The sequence below is a fragment of the Teleopsis dalmanni genome, chromosome X (genome assembly GCF_002237135.1).
Source record: "Teleopsis dalmanni isolate 2A chromosome X, ASM223713v2, whole genome shotgun sequence".
Classification (NCBI taxonomy): domain Eukaryota; kingdom Metazoa; phylum Arthropoda; class Insecta; order Diptera; family Diopsidae; genus Teleopsis; species Teleopsis dalmanni.
Genome location: NC_051848.1, coordinates 74,719,462 through 74,740,996, shown reverse-complemented (window position 1 = coordinate 74,740,996; position 21,535 = coordinate 74,719,462). Strand labels below are relative to the sequence as shown.

The following is a 21,535-nucleotide window of genomic DNA, read 5'->3' as shown; positions in this document are numbered from 1 at the left end:
TTAAAAAACTCGCTCTTAAGAAATATAGTTAAGATTTAAACAGTTGTGTTTATTTTTTTGTTTATTTTTTAATTTTCTTATATATAATATAAAGTATTTAATTATAGTTGCTAATACGGAATTAAGCATAATGATATCGAGTTTGCAATATTGCATCACATAAAATCAAAAAACTGATTTGCAGAGTGATTATAAATATGTAAATGCTTTTGTATTATATGCTATATATATTGGCACTAGAATAATTTTTTATTTTATTGCAGTTAACTTTGAGTATTTTCACATTTACGCTTGTGCACTAATATTATGTACAATCGTGTGCTCGTTGTCCTGGTATGCCGCGCAGTTCTTGGTTCAGAGTACGCAATAATGGATGCTTGCCACAGCCGCAGCGTCCGCGGAAGTCATCCAAATCTAAAGCCCAAACCATACCTCCGCCTAAACCTAAACTACGTACGAATTGTGATTTTCGTCGTATATCCGCAACATCATCATACGAAACCCATTGATTTCCATTATATGCATATGGTCCAATACGTCCGTCAGGATCACGTATCACAGACCATCCACCACTGCTAATCTTCTCACAAATTTCATAGTATGCTAAAAATCCACCGGCTCTTGTAAATTTACCAGCTTGACCTGGACCTATTGTTTTATCATTCAAGCTGCGCTGCTTGGTGTCGGCTAATGAAAATGATTGTCCATAAAGTGGCATACCCATGATAAGTTTTTGTTTTGGTGTGCCTTTGTCGAGCCAATAATGTATACTATAGTTTGCATTGAAATATTCATTTGAATCGCCTTCAACGTAATAAAGTGGTGCTACATGTCCTGTTTGTTTATCCCAATGGCCATGGAAATCATATGTCATAACAGCTATCCAATCAAAGTATTTAGCTAATGTTGCTACATCATATCCAGCATCGATAACTTTTTTGCTTGGTGACACGGCTGCTGATAAAAGTAAACCACGTGGCTTAAAAGCTTCAGACAACTCACGAACTAACGCAGCGAAGGCTGCTTTTTCAGCTGGTGATCCCTTCGAGCAATCAACTTGCCAACAAACTGGATACTCCCAATCCAAATCGAGACCTTCAAAACCATACTTTTCAATGAAATCTAACACACTCTTAATAAATCGCGCTCTCGCTTCCGGATCAAGTACAAGACGCGCATATTTACTGCCTAATGAATCATTCCAACCACCTATAGCAACTGTAACCCGTAGACCCTTATTTTTGTAAGCTGCAACGCGTTCATAAAATTTGTTATCAATATCAGCCCACGAATCATGGGTTTTGATAGTTAACGTGTTGCTGTTAAGGACCGCAAATCCGTAGACAACATGTGTGCAAAGGTTTTCGTCAATGTCTTCAGGTAAATATTTTCCTTCGCCAGGACGGTACCAAGCCCAGTTTGTGAAATAACATACTACCTTATAGTCTTCGTTATCATTAAGTGGTGGAGAAGGTGTTGGCTTTGGGCGAGATGTTGGTTTCTTTTGAGGTGTTTGTACAGGCTTTTTAGTGGACTTGGTTGGTGGTGCAGTTGTGGTTGTTGGCTTCGGTCTAATAATAACTGGTCGCTGCGTAGTTAATTCCTGGCGTACAGCGCACTTTGTGCTTTGTGGCCAATCGCAGTAGTTTTCGTTCCAATGTAATCCTTCAGGACATCTACGGTAAACGAATATTAGGTACATAAATAAATATTTATTTTTTTTATTTTAAGAAAACTACTTACTTCTGTTCAATCAATTCATTGTATTGACAAATGTAATATTTGTTACAGTCACGTTCATGTGGTACATAGTTACGTCCATTGCATTCCTTGCGTTTTGTCGGTTGCTCTTCATCTAATGCCACTGGCTTAATAATTTGTGCGGGTGATGTATTGGTTTGAGCTGTTGGCTGTGGTTTATAAGCTGAAGAAGGTGCCATTAAATTTGCGACTGTGAAAAATGATAATAAATTGTATTTACTTGCTAATTTTTCGATTTCAATTAAAAACTACTTACTCATTGTTTTGTCTCGTGTTTCCAGCATACATTTTGGATGGGGGCCTGGATAATTACGAAGCACACGATTTATTGTTTTTAATAATGGATAAGATTCGCAGCCACAATCATTTTTAAAGTCATCTAAGTCTAGAGCCCAAATCATAGCGCCACCTAAGTCCATAGCGCGAACATATTCGCTCTTATGTCTTATCATAGGTGCGTCATCAAATGATACCCATTGATCACGCATATATGCATAGGGACCCATTCGGCCTCGTGGATCTCGTACTACGTTCCAGCCTCGTTTGCGTATGTAAGAACATATTTCATAATATGCTAAGAAACCACGAGCACGTGTTGCTTCTCCGGCTTCACCACCACCATAAGTAGGTGCATTAAGATCATGATCTTTGCTTTGGGCAAGGGAAAAGGATTGTCCATACATTGGCATTCCCATTATAATTTTCTTACGATCAGCTCCACTTTGTAACCAATAATTAATAGAGAAGTTGGCATTGAAGTATTCAGTACCATCAGGGTGATCATACATAGGAGCAACATGGCCAGTTTTTTTATCCCATTGGCCATGGAAATCATAGGTCATTACAGCTATCCAATCAAAGTAGTTGGAAAGCTTCGGTACATCGTAACCTGCATCGATTACTTTCTTATTTGGTGACACAGCAGAGGAAAGTAATAGACCTTTCGGTTTAAAGGCTTCTGAGAGCTCCCTAACTAAATCAGTAAAGCCACTTTTTTCTTCATCTGAACCTTTCGTACAATCTACTTGCCAGCAGACTGGGTATTCCCAATCCAAATCTAAACCATCAAATCCATATTTTTCAATAAATTCAATTATATGCTTAACAAAACGTGCCCTTGCTGCTGCGCTGCGTACTAAACGCGCATATTTATCACCAGCTGAATCATTCCATCCACCAATGGCAACTGTTACTTTGACACCTTTATTACGATATGAAATAACGCGTTCATAAAATTTATTATCTAAGTCAGCCCATGAATCATGTGGTCTTATTGTTAATGATTCTCTATTAAGTACAGCAAAACCGTAAACTATGTGTGTACATAGTTCCGGGTCAATGTTTTCCGGTAAGAATTTTCCACCATTTTGTCTGTACCATGCCCAGTTTGTAAAGTAACACACAACCTTGAAATCGTTAGATGTTGAAGTGTCTTCTGCTGAACTGCCTGTAGATTCTATACTGGTGTCTTCAAGATCTTCAATATCCTCGACATCCTCATTAGGATCAATTGTGTTTTCTTGTTCTTGTGCACTCACGTTTTCATTTTCGACTTGGTTGTGATGTTCATGCTCGTGATTTGTTTCAATTTCAACATCAGATGCTACAACTTCTTCGGAATTATTTTCTTCTTCCAGGGATTCGATTTCTACAGGTGTTAAACCAGCTAAAAATTGAATAGTTAGTAATTTCTATTAATTTATTAAAATTAAACTTACGAGCTGCTTCGTTGCCATTTGGAGGATCCTTTAGAACATTATGTATTTGGGTTAACAATGGGTGTACACCTTCTCCACAACGATTACGGAAATCGTCCAAATCTAGGGCCCATACCATACCGCCAGCTAAGTCCAAAGACCGAACTAGCTGTGATTTTTTGCGTATCATCGCTGCATCATCAAATGAAACCCATTGTGTACCTTTAAACGCATAAGGACCCATGCGTCCACGTTCATCTTGAACAACTTCCCAGCCATGGTTTTTAATTCGATCGCAAATCTATTCAAATATGTTAAATTTCTGTCTAAATATCTTGTAACATTCAAATTACCTCGTAGTAAGCCAAAAATCCAGCTGCTCTTGTAAATTCTCCAGCCTGACCTGGTCCAGGTGCTTTGGCATTCAAACCATTATTTTTAGAATTTTCCAGAGTAAAAGATTGTCCATAAAGAGGCATACCCATTACTATTTTTCTAGATGGTGCACCTTTTTCGATCCAGTAATTCAGGGAATAGTTCTAAAAGTATTCTCGCTAGAAGTATTTAAATCAAATGACTAAGTGATACTTACAGCATTAAAATAATCCAAATCATCCTCAGGATGATAGTAAAGAGGTGCCACATGTCCAGTTTTTTTGTCCCATTGCCCATGGAAATCATAGGTCATGACAGCTATCCAATCGAAGTACTTAGATAGCTGTGGCACATCGTATCCAGCATCAATTATTTTTTTGCTCGGCGAAACAGCAGTAGATAATAGCAGCCCGCGAGGCACGAATTCTTCAGATAATTCACGAACTAAAGCAGTGAAACCTTCCTTTTCATCTGGCATGCCTTTGTTGCATTCAGTTTGCCAGCAAACTGGATACTCCCAGTCAAGGTCGAGACCTTCAAAACCATACTTTTCTATGAATTCTACAGCATGTTTTACAAAACGAGCACGAGATGCAGCATTTCGTACCAAACGACTGTACTTATCGCCTTGCGAGTCATTCCATCCTCCTAGTGCTAAGCTTACTTTAATGCCTTTACTCTTCAAGCCACTTACTCTTGTGTAGAAATTATTGTCAATATCAGCCCATGAGTCATGCGTTCGAAGTACTAAGTTCGAATAATCAAGCACGGCAAAACCATATACCACGTGTGTACAGAGATCAGTGTTAATGTTATCGGGAGTGTAACGTCCCATTCCTTTACGGTACCAAGCCCAATTTGTGAAATAGCAAACTATTTTATAATAGCCACTTAATGGTTCTAATACAGGTTTATCAGTAGGATACGAAACTGTAGTAGTCGTTGGACGGCTTGTTGTAGTGGTAGTAGAAGGAGCGGGTTTGGGTTGTAAGGGAGGTTTGGACTGTGTAATTTCATTACCACCAGGTATGAGTTCTTCTACTTCGCCTCCACCGGACTCGTCACAATTAGCTGACATTGGCCAGTCGCATTGATTTATTGCTTCGTTGTAATGTAAACCAGGCGCACAATCACCCGCTTGTAAACGATTCCATAGACAGAAAAGGAATTTCGTACAGTCGCCAGGATATCCTACACGTTCCTCTCCATTACAAGGATCATTTGGATTGGCTTTCGTTTGCACAATACGCAAGTAGCGCTTAGTGGTCACACATTTAACATTCTCTGGCCAATCGCAAATTTGTCGAATTCCATCCCAATGCAAATTGCTACCACAACTGTTTGGCACTAATGCTCCATTGACACAGATATAATATTGTCCACAATTCCTGTGTGTATAATATTCTCCCTCATTGCATCTAGCACTGGGTCGGTGAGGGGGTTTTGCAACAGGTTTCGGTGTTGTTTTCGTTGGCTTACGTGTGGGCTTGGTAGACGTAATGGGTGCTTTAGTTGTTCTATTTGGTATTTTAGTAGTTCGTTTGGTGACAGCCGTTGTTCGTGGCGTGGTAGTTGGGCGATTAGTTGTAGTGCTACGCGTTGATGTCCTTTGCGTTGTAGTGGTGCGTTTAGTTGGACGTTTTGTTGTTGCAGTAGTTTTGGTTGGTCTGGTTGTTGTAGATGAAGTCTGTTCTGGCTTAACTCTAATCGTACACTGTGCACTGGCGGGCCAGTCACAGTTTTTACTTATATCATTCCAGTGCAGGCCACCTGGACAGAATTGTTGACGCAATTCTCCTGCAATAATGCATTGATAATATGCATTACAGTTAGATCTGTCAGCATAAAATTGACCAGCCTCGCAGTTAGATGCTTGCACAACTGGCCGTACAACAGCAGGGGATGGTATTGTGGTATGTTCAGGTCGCTCAACATGTACGGGTTTCGTTGGTTTCTTTGTAGTAGGGCGTCTTGTGGTAGTTGTAGTGGTGGTTGTTGTGGTAGTGGTGGTTGTTGTCGTTGAAGGTGGTGACCACCATACTGTGGTCGTACGTGGTGTTGTCGTACTAATGGTAGTTGTTGATGGCATCTCCCAACTAGGTCGAGCAGTCGTATGATGTTCGTGACCTCCGCTTGCTGATCCGTCACTGCTAACTGTTGTCATAACTGGCGGTACTGGTGTCACTGGTTGCGTTGGTCGATCACAGTTTACACGTGTGGGTGGTGGTGTTGCTGTGCGTCCTAAAGCGCGATTGATAGCATTTAGAAGCGGATATGCTTCACTACAGCAACGGTTCTGGAAATCATCCAAATCGACTGTCCACGCAGCAACGCCAGCAAAACCACTATTTACAGCATAACGTGCTTTGGCTTCCACTGATGCTGGGTCTTCATAGCCAACCCACTGATTTCGTAGCATAGCGTAAGGACCAGACTTGTGTTCTGAGTCACGACCAGTCAGCCATTTATGTTTGCGTATGCGTTGGCATATTTCGTAGTATGCCAACATACCTGGTTGTTTTGTAAATTCACCAGCTTCGCCGGGTCCAGATGTTGCTACTCCTTCGCCTACTAATGATGAGCTCTGACGTTCTAATGTAAATGTTTGTCCGTAAAATGGTATACCCATTATTATTTTCTCTTTCTTGGCACCCAGTTTGAGCAATAGCTGCATTGTGAAATCCGTGTTATATTGTGGATATTTATCTCCCTTACGACCATACAAAGGACTGACATGACCAGTTTGACGCTCCCAGGCACCATGATAATCATATGTCATGACTGTCATAAAGTCTACAACTTGTGATATTTCAGGGAACTCATAGGCTTCATTAATAATTTCTTTGTAACCAGATATTGCAACTCCTAGTTGCAGTTTCTTGTCCACACGATCAAACTCTGAACGAATTTCACGTAATAATTTCGTAAAGTTAGGTTTATCACTGGCAGGTCCCCTAGAGCAATCACTCTGCCAGCATTTAGGATAATTCCAATCTAAATGCAAGCCCGAAAAACCATGCCGTTTTATGAATCCAACCAAATTTGAAGCAAATACTTTACGTTTGATTTCATTGCTAGCCAAACGAGAATATTTGTCACCCGTTGAATCTGTCCAACCACCAAGTGCAATTAGTACCGGCAAACCAGTTTCTACTGTGCGTTTGTAGTATTGATTATCAACATCAACCCACGGGTCAAATTCTTTAATGTTTAAATGATCTGGATCCAGCGATGCAAATGAGTAAACAACAGTTGTGCAGAGTTTGGAGCTTAACTGCTCAGGCACAAATTTCCCATCAGCCTTACGATAAAATGCCCAGTTTGTTAGATAGCAGATTACTTGTGGTGAACTGTTGAAATTTTTCTTTGCTGGCTTGTTGTTAGGTTTGGCTGATTTTAGATTAGCTAGAGCACCATACGGAAGCTCGATTTCTTGTCTATATTCTGTATTTGCGAGTGCTCCATAAGCTAGTTGCTCTTTCACACGTTCTACGTCTTCTATGAGTTCTAATTGTTCGACATCTATTGATTTCACAAGTTGTTGATATGGCGAATCTGAACGAAATGGTTGGGGTAAATAGTCATCGTCTTTGCTTGGTTGCACAAAAGCAGCATATTTATCTGAAACAGTCCATGGATCTGGTTCTTTTAGGTTTTCAGTATCCAATTTCTGCACTAGTTTTTCTGGCTTTGAATCATCGTTAAGTGCAGTACGTATTACTGCTACCTCGAAGTCATCCTCATCTGCGTAGCTATCATCAACAGGAGCTGCTTCCACTGAGTCTCGCACGAAGGTACGTAATGGAGAAGACTCATGTAATGATGCAACTGTGCGCAAATTAATAGTTGGCACGCTTTCCACAGCGCTGCGCAAAGGCAGAAATACCTCACCAAAAGATGGTCGGATGCTAAAACGGCTTAATGTTTCCATACCATCGGCATCTGTAGGCATGCTTTCCACCGCAGAACGCACAAAGCTCGGATTCTGTTTTGGAGCAAAGTGTACCTCTGGTGCTTCAATGCGTATGTGTGCAAATACACTAGTGACCAGCAGCTGAAAAGAAACTAGGGTTATATACTGATTTCGACAAATTACCATTTATGGATTTTGGCTTACCAGTAGTAAAGGTGCTGATATGACACCCATTGTGCCCATTTTAAATCGTTTGGTTTATTTCCGTTCTATTTTCCTTTGTATATCGGTTCTTCGTTGGAAAGTATTAAACAGTGTTCCTGAATCACTGCTGGATGTAGAAAACTGGAAAAATAATTTCCTGTAAAAAAGAGAGAAATAATGAAATAATTAAATGAGAGAGCAAATATATGAAAATGGGTCTGCAATTAAGCGATCTATTGTTTTCAAAAGTCCATGAATTCCACACAAATATAACTTATGTGTCTCTTATAGATAGTATATTGTGTGTTTATTGTTGTGCAAAACTCATATGATTTATTCCGGCATGAAATTGTCATTATTATTACGTATTGCTTATGAGGAAAATGTGTAGAGATACGTGATCGAATTTTATAATTCTTGCATTGGATGTCATAGTGGGAAGTAAACTGATATGCGTTTAATTTAATTTATTCAAGAGATTATTGTAAAATTGTAATACGTGTGAAACACTTCATTGTGAAGCAAAGTCACATCAATGCAAATAATCTTAGTGTAGGCCAACAAACTGTTGTGACTTTTAGGAAATTTGTCAAAAACACAAATTTATTTCAAGCTTTCCCTGTTTGATATGAAATGTCATTGAATCATAAGATTCGAGAAATGAAATTCTCTTACTCCTTCTTATTACTTCCTTCCTTTCCCCTTCCTTCCTTAGCTAAAGCTATGCCGTTTAAAGGCAAATCACTTAATAAAATACATTGGACGAAATACATTCTCAGAAGAGAAGTGAACTGAACAGAAGAACGGATATATTGCACGACTCCCAAATGTGTGTGTTCGGTTTATCGATACATCTTTGAGCATTAAAGCAAACAAAATCGAATTACATATAGATTGCATCCAGATGCAAGTTATAGTAACCACTCCAACAATACATTTTTCCACAGTTTTTCAGGCAGAAGTGTATGACCCTGAAATCTATCTTATGGAATGCTTTAAAAGGTGGTACAAAAATATCAACATTATTTTATATTCGGATTATAAAAGTTCGTTAAATCTGTTGAAAAATCGTATATCTAAGTTGACTTCTACGAATAAAGTACTATTTGAATACCAATTAATGAGAGATTCAATGGTAATGCTATAACTCACAAACTTGCGAAAGACGGCACCCTAACTGTCTTTATAGGACGCTAATCTTTTGCGAGATATCTACTTATATGACTTCAGTAACGCGTAGAAAAATGCAATATAATATATATAATATAATATATAATATAATAATATAATATAATATATATATATAATATATTATATATAATATATTGGCAATTGAAACAGTTCACTCAAGTCAATAGCAATAATGTTAAAGCGTTTCTCAGTCAAGTAGGTCTGAATTTAAATTAATCATTGGTCTCTTAACTGGTCATAATTTCTATATATAAAAGATAAGACGAAAACACACTGAGATTTACAGATTCTGTGAAATGCAGAATGAAACATTCGTGCTGCAATTTCATAGACACATGTCTTGAGCGTTCATATGGTTTTCATTGAACCGAATGAGGTCTGAGACATTGTGTCAAAAGATATTAATTATATGGATGCTTAGTGGATTTTTTGTGGGAATATGCAAAAATATATGTATCACAATCAGTTATCAGGTCAGGGGATTAATTTTATTGAAATTAAAAAACTTTGCATATTATTATTTAAGGTGGATACTTAATTGTCGATAATAAAAATTTGTAATATTATAATTGGCATATCCTTAAATATATGTAGGTACATAATAGCATTTTAAGCTGATGAAGTTAATCTATCTAAAAAAATGTGTTATGCTCTCCGGTTCAAATTACGATATACCGTGTGATTCGTTAAAATAATGAATGAATGTTTTATTTATAATTGTTCTTTTTGAGCGATCCCTTCATCTCATACCTAACGAATTCTCTTTTAAAGGTGAGTGAGCTATATTTATACCTTTCCGTACCTTTCAAGATAATTTTAGGATGTGTAATTGCGCCTTACTGTATTCAAATTTTTACTTACGTCGGTACAGTATGTCCTTTAACGGTAGAAATGTGGCGAAAGTATTTAAATATTCAGTATTGATTACAGATGTGACTGAATACTGACATAATAGACATAATTAATGTAAAATGGTTTTTCACAGTAGACGTTAGTGCACTTTAAGCTGAATTTATCTGTGTAACACTGGTGTCTTCTTTTACCACCCTGATTTGATACAAAAATATACTTTGTAGCATAAAGTATGTGACTTCTTTCCTAACATTAGCCAAGTCCCGCTTCTGGATTCAAAGCAAATATTTGGTAACAATATAAAATTATTACATATGATAATTGTTAAAAATATCTGGCTTTTTGTTTAGAATTATAATTATTACAGAATTAGAATTATACTTAGTTTGAATTATTAGGAATTATGGAGGCCTTGTGCTCCACAAGGAAATAAAAGAATTAAGAAAAAGAGGAAGATTAGGTATTATTAACTTCGTAGATCTCGTGATTAAGACGACTTGTAATCAGATGTTATGAGGAGCTAGATGTTATACATAATCCTACCAATATCTGTACTAGTGATAATTCTACTTGACTTACACCTGTTATTGTCTCGACAGTTTAAGTTAAAATAATGAAGCTAATTCTGGATAAGAAAAAATGTTAATAACATAATATAAAGTTTAAAAATAATTTTTTTTTAAAAAAATTAATAAACATATTTAAAATGTTTGGATGTGTTGGTTAATTATCGTCCTTAAATTACATTTTTAGAATTTAAGAATATTTTTGTAGGAGTACGGTTTTATCAGTGCTTTGTTTTGTCTAAGTCCTGGGAAGTCTTTCCAGTACTCTAGTCGCATATTATTTTTAATGATTTTTACTAAATATACAATGGAAATTAACATATTGTTTTGCATTGGTTTTTGCACTAATTAATAGTAGTGATAGTGTATATGTCCTTCTAATACAAAATACTTGTTTCATAAACAGACATGAAACCAACCGAAGCAGAAGTGAAAAGGGAAAGCACTATATTTACGTCACTTTTGAAATAATACAAAAATAGTACTCAAGATTTGATACCTTGAGTACTATTATAATTGGTTCCATTAATTCATAGATAGGAAGAGAGGATATAATTATGATCTATTATTGATGCACAAATAAATTAAGATGAACTTGCACGTATAATTGATCGTAGTTCCGCTTGTAAAAATGTAACTTCCGTATTAAGTTTTTTATTAATTAAAAATTGAAACAAAATTTATTGACAGCTCAAGCATATTAAATTATTTATTTATATTGCATATCTTTATTTTAAAAACAATTATTAAATATACACATAACAATCACGTATTATGCGTAATAGTTTTTTTTTGCTTTTATTTGTCGTACGCATTTTAATTAACGTACATCACAAAATGATTGTTTATCAAATATAAATTTTTTATGTTACATATAATTAGATAATTTTTATTTTAAAAAAATAAATTTAATTTAATTTATTAAATAACTACAGTTAATTTTTTATATCATAATTAATTGCGAATTGGCTTGGTTGCATCTTATATATCAATTAATAGATTTTATAATATGACTTCTGAAGTCACATTATCAGAAAATGGATCTAAGGACTAGGGAATTAGCTGCAACAAATTTAAAGTGAAGTTAACTATACAGCACAATGTTATGTGTAGATCCAAAGTTTATGAAAGCATGACAACAAAAAATTTCGAAATAATTTGTTAGAAATTTTGGATCCAGCGATGAAGAAAACTGTAACAATATTTAGCTTTATACGAGAAACATAATCTAAACCGCTTACCAGTTGTAAGTATTGAAGTCCCTTATTAAACTAAAACCAATAATTAGTATCAATAGCTTATCAATTTGATTGCAGAAAATAATATAGAATTATTGATCAAATCTATACAGTCTATAGAACTGTACATGCTGCAATGTACATTAAGGGATTAATGCATTCCCCGACATAAAACAAACCTACAAGTAAAGAGATGCTCTATTTAAATGTTATAATAAAAACATGTGAGAATGTGACTGGAAGTCTCAAGAATATGACTGGAAGTCTCGAGAATATGACCGGAAGTCTCGAGAATGTGACTGGAAGTCTCGTCCGCTTCTAAGCAGAGTCGACAATCTATCTCTGCGGACAAACCCATTTTGTTAAGGTAATAACGCAGTACATGGTGACCCGTTAAATATCCCACTAGCAACATTAACTCTGTTCTGCTGAAGAAGGATACCTTACTATAACTGTAGGGGGAACCAGCTCTTTAGCCTGACAGTTGCCTGAAATGTCGCATAAGTAGCGACTTCTGTCAGCTGAAAACCAATTCTCAATCAGAGACCTAGTTGTACACCAACTTAATTCACAGACTCTGGTTCACAGATTTAAATGGCAGATCCTGACGTCGCAAGACAGTCCGCAGACTCATAACCATTGATTCCTGTGTGACCAGGTACCCAGCAAATCATGACTTTGTTATTGCTTGCTAGCTACTGCAGCGTGTCATTAGCAGTCTAATAAAAGCTTTGAGGAAAACTAATTAATTAGAAACAATAGTCACTCGTATTTTTTGAAGCTGCATTTAATTTTATATTATATATTATTTAATTTTAAATAATTTTTAAACTAAAATATAACTTAAAACATTAAAAATTAAATTAAATTAAATAAATTAAATTTATGTATTATTTATTTATAGGTATTTGTTTTTTAACTATTTTTTTGCGAGATTATCCCGTCGACCGCCAAAGAGATAGCGTGAATACTGGACGTTTGGCTCTACAGAAACATAATAATTTGATAAGTCATCCAATTCCGTTGCTGTAACAAAACATGATTTAATTCTATAACAAAAATGAAGAAGAAGAAGCCCCCTAAACTTAATTTGAATTGTGGAATTATCGATAATTGAGGTTTCGTAATTGTGTTAAGCATTGACATAATAGAACTAAACATATTTTTTTTTGTAAGAAAATCTATATTATTAGGTTTTAAATCTAAGGCACATTGCCCCACAATTTGAACTTGATTTATTAAAGATTTGAATTTGCGCGGCTCGTATTAGTTATTTTTTCCAGAATTAATATTCCGAACTCGTAACGCATTTGTTTTAATGTCTGGTAGAGAGTTCGTCTTCTGTGTCATTTATCTTTCTCTTCAACAAGTTCAGTGCTCAAGTAATATATATTTTTTATAAACTAAAGAATGTTTTTATTTTTAAGCTTTGCCATAGTTTTTTAAATTATATTATAATTTTTTTGTTTTTAAAATTTTTAATGAAATTTCTTTTTTTTTTTTGTGATCAGTTTTTATAACATTGAATTTTATGTTTATGTGTTAATGTTTATTTTTATATAATATAATAAGAATTATTATATTTTGCATTTGTATATTTTTTTTTTATTTTTTAAAGCATTTCATTTTTATTAATTTTTATTTTAATTTGTGTATTATAAAAATATATCTGTTCGGTTCGAAATATATCAATTCAAACTCAACAATCTTTCATGATTGAAAATTCTAGTAACATAACTTCATAAATTAGCTCGTAGTTATCTCTCATTGATAAGAGCATTATCAATAGACAATAGTTGTCTTCAAGGGCAAGTGTTGATGTCCTCATGGACATCAACCTGCTACAACTAATTTGATGTATTGGTCAAAATAGCGATCTTGTTGGCAGACAGTATTTAACCGTTTAGCACAACAGTTAATAAATAATAATTTAATATAAATGTATAGTTCTTATCTGTACGTATATAGATAAGATAACTTGTTAGATTAGTATTTAAAATGAAATGCATTTTTTGTTGTTGAAATAAAAAAATAAAAACTAAATAAATTTCTAAAAAAAACAAAAATATTGAATCAGATTCATATGTTAATTATGAAAGTATAACGAAATTTTATGGTCGCTAAAGTCATAGCTACTAAGTAGATTGTCAATCTTCCAAATTCAATAAGGTCGATAAGCTTATATCGTATTCATGCGAACTATTTAAAAAAATATTTCCATAAGATTGGAACCTAATATACTGACACAAAATCCTAATATCCTAATACAAAATGATTTATTTTCTGCTAAATTTAAATTTCATAAAGATCATTCAACAATACAATAGCTCCAATAATACAAGAGTGGTAAATCAGTTCATAACGAATACAGAAGTAGAACAGTACACAGTGGCTATATACTTGGCCATTATAAAGGCCTTAAATGGCACTTAATGCAAGGACTGCTTTATAAATTATATACTCAGTTATCTAGAAATTACTGTGAATTTCTAAAAAACTATGTGGAGTATAGGTTTTTCTATGTTGAATACAAGGCAACAATATCAAAGATAAAACCAATAAATACTGAAATCATGGTTATGTCGCGTTTCTAAATATACTGTGCATAATAGTCATTTCCAAGTCTATGGAATCTCAGGATACGACAGCAAGATGGTACAGTATTGCTAATAGTACACAAAGTAACCTAATGAAGGTGACAAAGACTTCGAAATATTTATCAACCACATCATTGGCTGGTAAATGCAGTATAACAATAAATGAGGAAAAGAGGTTATATATAGCAAAAGAAAATTTAAAGTGATTAAAAATTTACGATATTAAATTTCGAAGAGATCTGAGAGATATAATTTCGCACAAATTGCACGAATTTTATAATTTTCAAACGAATATTCGAAGTATTTATGTCTGTTTGGGACTGGTGATGAACGTTTATTGGTTGGGAAATATTAACAGTAAATGTTTTTTCAATACTTATTGTGAAATACTTTCAATAATATAGCTTTGAAATCAGTTTTGAGAAATTAGTGCTAAAAATGATCGTATGCAAGCCTCTTAATAGCACTTTTGCATACAATTGTATGAAGTGACTTTTAAAAATTGTTATTTATTATGTTATACTTTAAGTACACGTATATAATGTATACGAAACATTATGATTATTGACCAATAAATTAAAATATATAATTATAGTGCACTGTGACATCAATATTTTATGTTGTTGTATGACAAATAACAATACTTCAAGCTGTTAAAGAATTTAAGTCATTAAATTAATGGATGATAAAACGACCTTCAGTGCCTCCTTTCTTAGATGAACCTAATAGTTAATTCATATTACCTTCATATTAGATGTGCTAATAGTACATGAAGTAACCTAATGAAGGTGACAAAGACTTCGAAATATTTATCAACCACATCATTGGCTGGTAAATGCAGTATAACAATAAATGAGGAAAAGAGGTTATATATAGCAAAAGAAAATTTAAAGTGATTAAAAATTTACGATATTAAATTTCGAAGAGATCTGAGAGATATAATTTCGCACAAATTGCACGAATTTTATAATTTTCAAACGAATATTCGAAGTATTTATGTCTGTTTGGGACTGGTGATGAACGTTTATTGGTTGGGAAATATTAACAGTAAATGTTTTCACAATACCTTTTGTGAAATACTTTCAATAATATAGCTTTGAAATCAGTTTTGAGAAATTAGTGCTAAAAATGATCGTATGCAAGCCTCTTAATAGCACTTTTGCATACAATTGTATGAAGTGACTTTTAAAAATTGTTATTTATTATGTTATACTTTAAGTACACGTATATAATGTATACGAAACATTATGACCAATAAACTAAAATATATAATTATAATGCACTGTGACATCAATATTTTATGTTGTTATATGACAAATAACAATACTTCAAGCTGTTAAAGAATGTAAGTCCTTAAATTAATGGATGATAATTCGACCTTCAGTGCCTTCTTTCTTAGATGAACCTAGATTTCTAGCTTCTTGACTTAAGCTTTCTTCCCTAATTACTGGAATAAAGTTTCCACATTGCGGTGGAAAAGTTTCACCATATATTCCTAAAAGGTAGTTTTAGTGGGTTAAACCTACATTGCTCTATTAGAATTTTTGTAATAATTCAGAAACGGTTATAGTAAATAAAATATTTTAAAATCGAATTTTCACTTAAACTATTTAAATAATTCGCATATTATTTATAATATTTAAATTTAATATCATTAATATATCATTAATCATATTATAATATATAATATATCATACTGTATCATTTTATTTAGGGGCAATATTTAGGAATTCTACCATACCCAAAAATATTTTAAACTGAGTTTTTAGTGGACTAGCTTCCTTTGATCTAATAACGCCTACGTTAAGTTTTTGTATTTTGACCGTCAAAGAAAATAAACCAACTGTTACTTACAGAGTAATATTGTTACTCAGACAAAACATACTCTTATAATTATACGAGTAATATATATAGTCAGTATTATTAGAGTTTTTGGACTTCTCACTGCAATCCTTCATGTCTGGAACTATAGCACGTTATAGCAAAACTAACTATAAAAAACTATGAAGTAGTAAGAAACAAACTCCAATGCTCGGTACTGGTGATGAACGTTCATTGGTTGGGAAATATTAACAGTAAATGTTTTTTCAATACTTATTGTGAAATACTTTCAATAATATAGCTTTGAAATCAGTTTTGAGAAATTAGTGCTGAAAATGAGCATATGAAAGGCTTTTAATAGCACTTTTGCATACAATTGCATGAAGTGACTTTTAAAAATTGTTAAATATATAATTATAATGCACTGTGACATCAATATTTTATGTTGTTGTATGACAAATAACAATACTTCAAGCTGTTAAAGAATGTAAGTCCTTAAATTAATGGATGATAATTCGACCTTCAGTGCCTTCTTTCTTAGATGAACCTAGATTTCTAGCCTCTTGACTTAAGCTCTCTTCCCTATATTCCATATATTCCTAAAAGATAGTTTTAGTGGGTTAAATCTACATTGCTCTATTAGAATTTTTGTAATAATTCAGAAACGGTTATAGTAAATAAAATATTTTAAAATCGAATTTTCACTTAAACTATTTAAATAATTTGCATATTATTTATAATATTTAAATTTTATATCATTAATATATCATTAATCATATTATAATATATAATATATCATATATCATACTGTATCATTTTATTTAGGGGAAATATATAGGAATTCTACCATACTCAAAAATATTTTAAACTGAGTTTTTAGTGGACTAGCTTCCTCTGATCTAATAACGCCTACGTTAAGTTTTTGTATTTTGACCGTCAAAGAAAATAAACCAACTGTTACTTACAGAGTAATATTGTTACTCAGACAAAACATACTCTTATAATTATACGAGTAATATATATAGTCAGTATTATTAGAGTTTTTGGACTTCTCACTGCAATCCTTCATGTCTGGAACTATAGCACGTTATAGCAAAACTAACTATAAAAAACTATGAAGTAGTAAGAAACAAACTCCAATGCTCGGTACTGGTGATGAACGTTCATTGGTTGGGAAATATTAACAGTAAATGTTTTTTCAATACTTATTGTGAAATACTTTCAATAATATAGCTTTGAAATCAGTTTTGAGAAATTAGTGCTGAAAATGAGCATATGAAAGGCTTTTAATAGCACTTTTGCATACAATTGCATGAAGTGACTTTTAAAAATTGTTAAATATATAATTATAATGCACTGTGACATCAATATTTTATGTTGTTGTATGACAAATAACAATACTTCAAGCTGTTAAAGAATGTAAGTCCTTAAATTAATGGATGATAATTCGACCTTCAGTGCCTTCTTTCTTAGATGAACCTAGATTTCTAGCCTCTTGACTTAAGCTCTCTTCCCTATATTCCATATATTCCTAAAAGATAGTTTTAGTGGGTTAAATCTACATTGCTCTATTAGAATTTTTGTAATAATTCAGAAACGGTTATAGTAAATAAAATATTTTAAAATCGAATTTTCACTTAAACTATTTAAATAATTTGCATATTATTTATAATATTTAAATTTTATATCATTAATATATCATTAATCATATTATAATATATAATATATCATATATCATACTGTATCATTTTATTTAGGGGAAATATATAGGAATTCTACCATACTCAAAAATATTTTAAACTGAGTTTTTAGTGGACTAGCTTCCTCTGATCTAATAACGCCTACGTTAAGTTTTTGTATTTTGACCGTCAAAGAAAATAAACCAACTGTTACTTACAGAGTAATATTGTTACTCAGACAAAACATACTCTTATAATTATACGAGTAATATATATAGTCAGTATTATTAGAGTTTTTGAACTTCTCAACGCAATCCTTCATGTCGGGAACTATAGCACGTTATAGCAAAACTAACTATAAAAGACTATGAAGTAGTAAGAAACAAACTCCAATTCAAGTTGAAGTCCTTCAATAGTTAAGTTTTGATTTGAATTTGTCGACGAAAAATACCTGAGAAAACTGAGTATAACGTAATCGTAGAGTGAGGATTAATTGTAGTTCTCCGTTTGTACTTTGGTCTATCGTGTTAAGGTTAACTTGAATCTATATTACAAAATAGTTTTAGAAAGTGCTCTGTGGCAGTGCGCCACCAAAAATTCCAATAAGAATATACATCTTAACAATATACATACTGTACCACTACACAAAGCACGCATAATTGAATAATGACTGAAAGATAACATTTCGATATATAGTGGCTTTAATTGTCACCAGATCCATAACTAGTCGATTTCTGGGTGTAGGTGCCAGCTTGGGGGCATGGGGGCATGGAGTATTTTCCAGGATTAAATAAGTACTAAAAATTCTAGTGTGTTAATATGCTAAATGAAACTTGTTCGTAAATCGTAAAACATTCGAAATGAAGGTAAAGTTGCAGTTTAACAGGCCTACCTCTATATACCTTTACTATATACAAAGATTTCTAATCAAATTTAATCTAATCTCTTATTATTTTGCGTTTGAGTCACTGAAACTTACTTTTTGAAGTGATTAGATTTTTATTAAGAATATTTGTAAAAGCACTTATCTCAGATTATATGAGTAGAGATACGATTTTTTTATTCATTTTTATGGCACGATATAGCTATTATATACTATTGGGATTTACTATCATTGTAAGTACTTGCAATAAGAGACGCGGCTTTAATAATGATAAGCCCAGAATCTTTCCAAAACTATCGCAATCTTAAATGTTTTTAGGAACTAACAACCTAAAACACTTCAGGGATTGCATAGAACAATCAAAAAACAATCTAAGAATTATTGCAGGATTATTGACCGGGCACAGTAGAGTGAATAAAGTTAAGAATTCAATCCAATGAGACTGTGCTAGGTGAGTGCCTGACACTGATGTATAAGCGAAAGAGATGCGTAGGAGGGTATTTTATAAAACATAGGGATTCAAGAATAAGAAAGATACGCTCTATACTAACTTTCATTAAAGAAATCGGACTTGGAAAAACACTCTAATCCGACTTAGAGGCACAATAAATCTTTTAGGTCGCAGTATACTATCTCTACTTCATAATAATGATTTATTGTTAGTATTGAAATTGTTTTTGTATATTTGTAGTATTTGTATGTTGCACATTTGTTTGAAATGCACATCTAATAATTGATTATTATAAGTTGAAATTAATTTATGAATTAATAAGTAATAAATAATTGAGATAATAATTGAGAGTAATAATTTATTGAGATAAGATTATTTTGATGTAGTAGCCACTATTTTGAATGCAATTTTTTTCTTAGTACGTACAGTTTTTTCAAGAGATATGGGCTATAGTTAAGTGGTACATAGGTATGCATATAACAATATTAATATGTTTGGTATTGTCGCCGTAGTGGCGTTCTCGAAGTAAATAAGTATGTGAAACTGGTTGGAAAACTCGCGCATAGACCTGAGAGATCTATACCACTTAAAATATGTAATACACAACGAATTTTAAATTATAGTTTAACTTAATATTAAGTACTATATTTAATTATCAAAATTTGTGTATATTGTAGGTCGTTAGGACAGTGCACCGTCCAACAACTGGTCTCACTACAAAGAAGGATTAGCCGAAATAGATCACGAAACGACTTTGGTTCTTTTTCGTCCTTCCATTCTAGGATGTCGTTATTGAGTTAAAACTAAAGTGGCTTCCGTTCACATAACTACTTTTTTTGTTATTGCAAGTAGTTCATTTAGTTTGATGACTACCAAGTCATCACCAACCCAATGGTGTCTCCAGATAGATAGACGGAAACATAGAGTGCACGCTAGCTTTAGCTCTTTCGAATAAATTCCAGTTCCAGCTTTATCATTCATTAAGTAGCCATCGGGAAAGACGTAGATATGAAAAGTAGTAAATAAAGCGTGGACAGGTCCGAAGACAGATTTTTGCTTTGAGGCGTTGACCACAAACAAGTTATTTTCTGAGTTTATTATCTATATCGTTTGCCTGGATTAATTGCTATATCTTTTTGAAACCAAATAATATACTCATGATATATGACATTTCCTGGTAGAGTTTTTATTATGTTTTGTAATAGAAAATGATTTGTTAAGGCTAGCTGATTAGTATTATCGAAAGACTGAATGCATTAAATTTCCCGCAACGTTATTACTACAGACAACAATACATTAGTGTACATATAACTTATCAATTTTATTAGGAAAGTGGTTCCATCTCCTTAAGTCGTTCCCTTGGCTACGTTATATGCTCCGGATTCTTTGATTTTAAACGCAGTCAGGGATCTGTACTGAACCCTGAAGTGCAGAACCCTAAAAAATTGTTATACAAAAAGTTGAAATTATATAAATATTTTTAATAGTCATAGGAATAAGTAACTTTCGGCTTCTAATTAGTAAAAACTAATTTGACCTGAATTTAAATCAGTTAATTTGTCATTATAATAATTATTGTTAAATCTATGTAATTAATCTTTGTAAATCATGATTTTCTGTATGATTTTGTTGTCATAAATAAAACAAATAAAGAATTATGTATATGGAATTATTAGAATTATTTTTTTTTCATAGCCTGCGGGGTATTACTCAAATCAGCAAACATACCACATCCAATGGGAAATACTTTCTGAAATTAGGTAGCAAAAAAAAAAAACAATAAAAGAAAACTGGAATGAGATTTACGAAATAACCTTTCATCTTCCCTAAGTATTCTTACAGTTTGCGGTGAACTTTTTTTTTTAAATGTTGTATAATATAATTTATGTTTTTTTTTTTTGTTATATTCTTTTGGTCTTATTTTTTGTGTTACGGTATCGTGCGTAAATGTTAATTTATTTATTTATTTTTTTTTTGTTCTTTTTCTGTTGTCAAATCCGAAATGTCAGATTTGAGTAGAGTTTTTGGAGCCCATTAGCTTATTAAAATATTCGAAAGATTCTTTATTGGCACTGGCATTAGTGGAATTATATTTCTGTGTTTATTTGTGCAAATCATTTGAATTTTTGTCCGGTTTTCAGCGTATCGAATTTATTGTGGAGCGATTTCTTCTTGATAAGGCTAGTAAGCCGAAGAAAGCACAAATCTCATCAAAGGCAGTACCAAGAAGTGTTTATAATCACAAAAGTTGACTTTCAGTTACAACAACAACACAAACAACAATAATACTAACAACAACAACAACAG

At 33.0% G+C, this 21,535-nt stretch overlaps 1 protein-coding gene across 1 annotated transcript in view; it reads right to left on the bottom strand.

Moving 5' to 3' along the window:
* Nucleotides 1–112: 112 nt before the first annotated feature.
* LOC119688024 (probable chitinase 10) overlaps nucleotides 113–21,535 on the bottom strand; it is a 29,663-nt gene continuing 8,240 nt past the window's right edge. Inside the window, exons 2-8 of the mRNA XM_038102634.1 lie at nucleotides 7,951–8,107; nucleotides 4,051–7,887; nucleotides 3,812–3,997; nucleotides 3,480–3,759; nucleotides 2,018–3,427; nucleotides 1,744–1,951; nucleotides 113–1,676 (exon numbers count right to left, since the gene is read on the bottom strand). Coding sequence (XP_037958562.1) covers nucleotides 305–1,676; nucleotides 1,744–1,951; nucleotides 2,018–3,427; nucleotides 3,480–3,759; nucleotides 3,812–3,997; nucleotides 4,051–7,887; nucleotides 7,951–7,989 — 7,332 coding nt within the window. The 5' untranslated portion in view covers nucleotides 7,990–8,107 and the 3' untranslated portion in view covers nucleotides 113–304. The remainder of the gene's footprint in view (nucleotides 1,677–1,743; nucleotides 1,952–2,017; nucleotides 3,428–3,479; nucleotides 3,760–3,811; nucleotides 3,998–4,050; nucleotides 7,888–7,950; nucleotides 8,108–21,535) is intronic.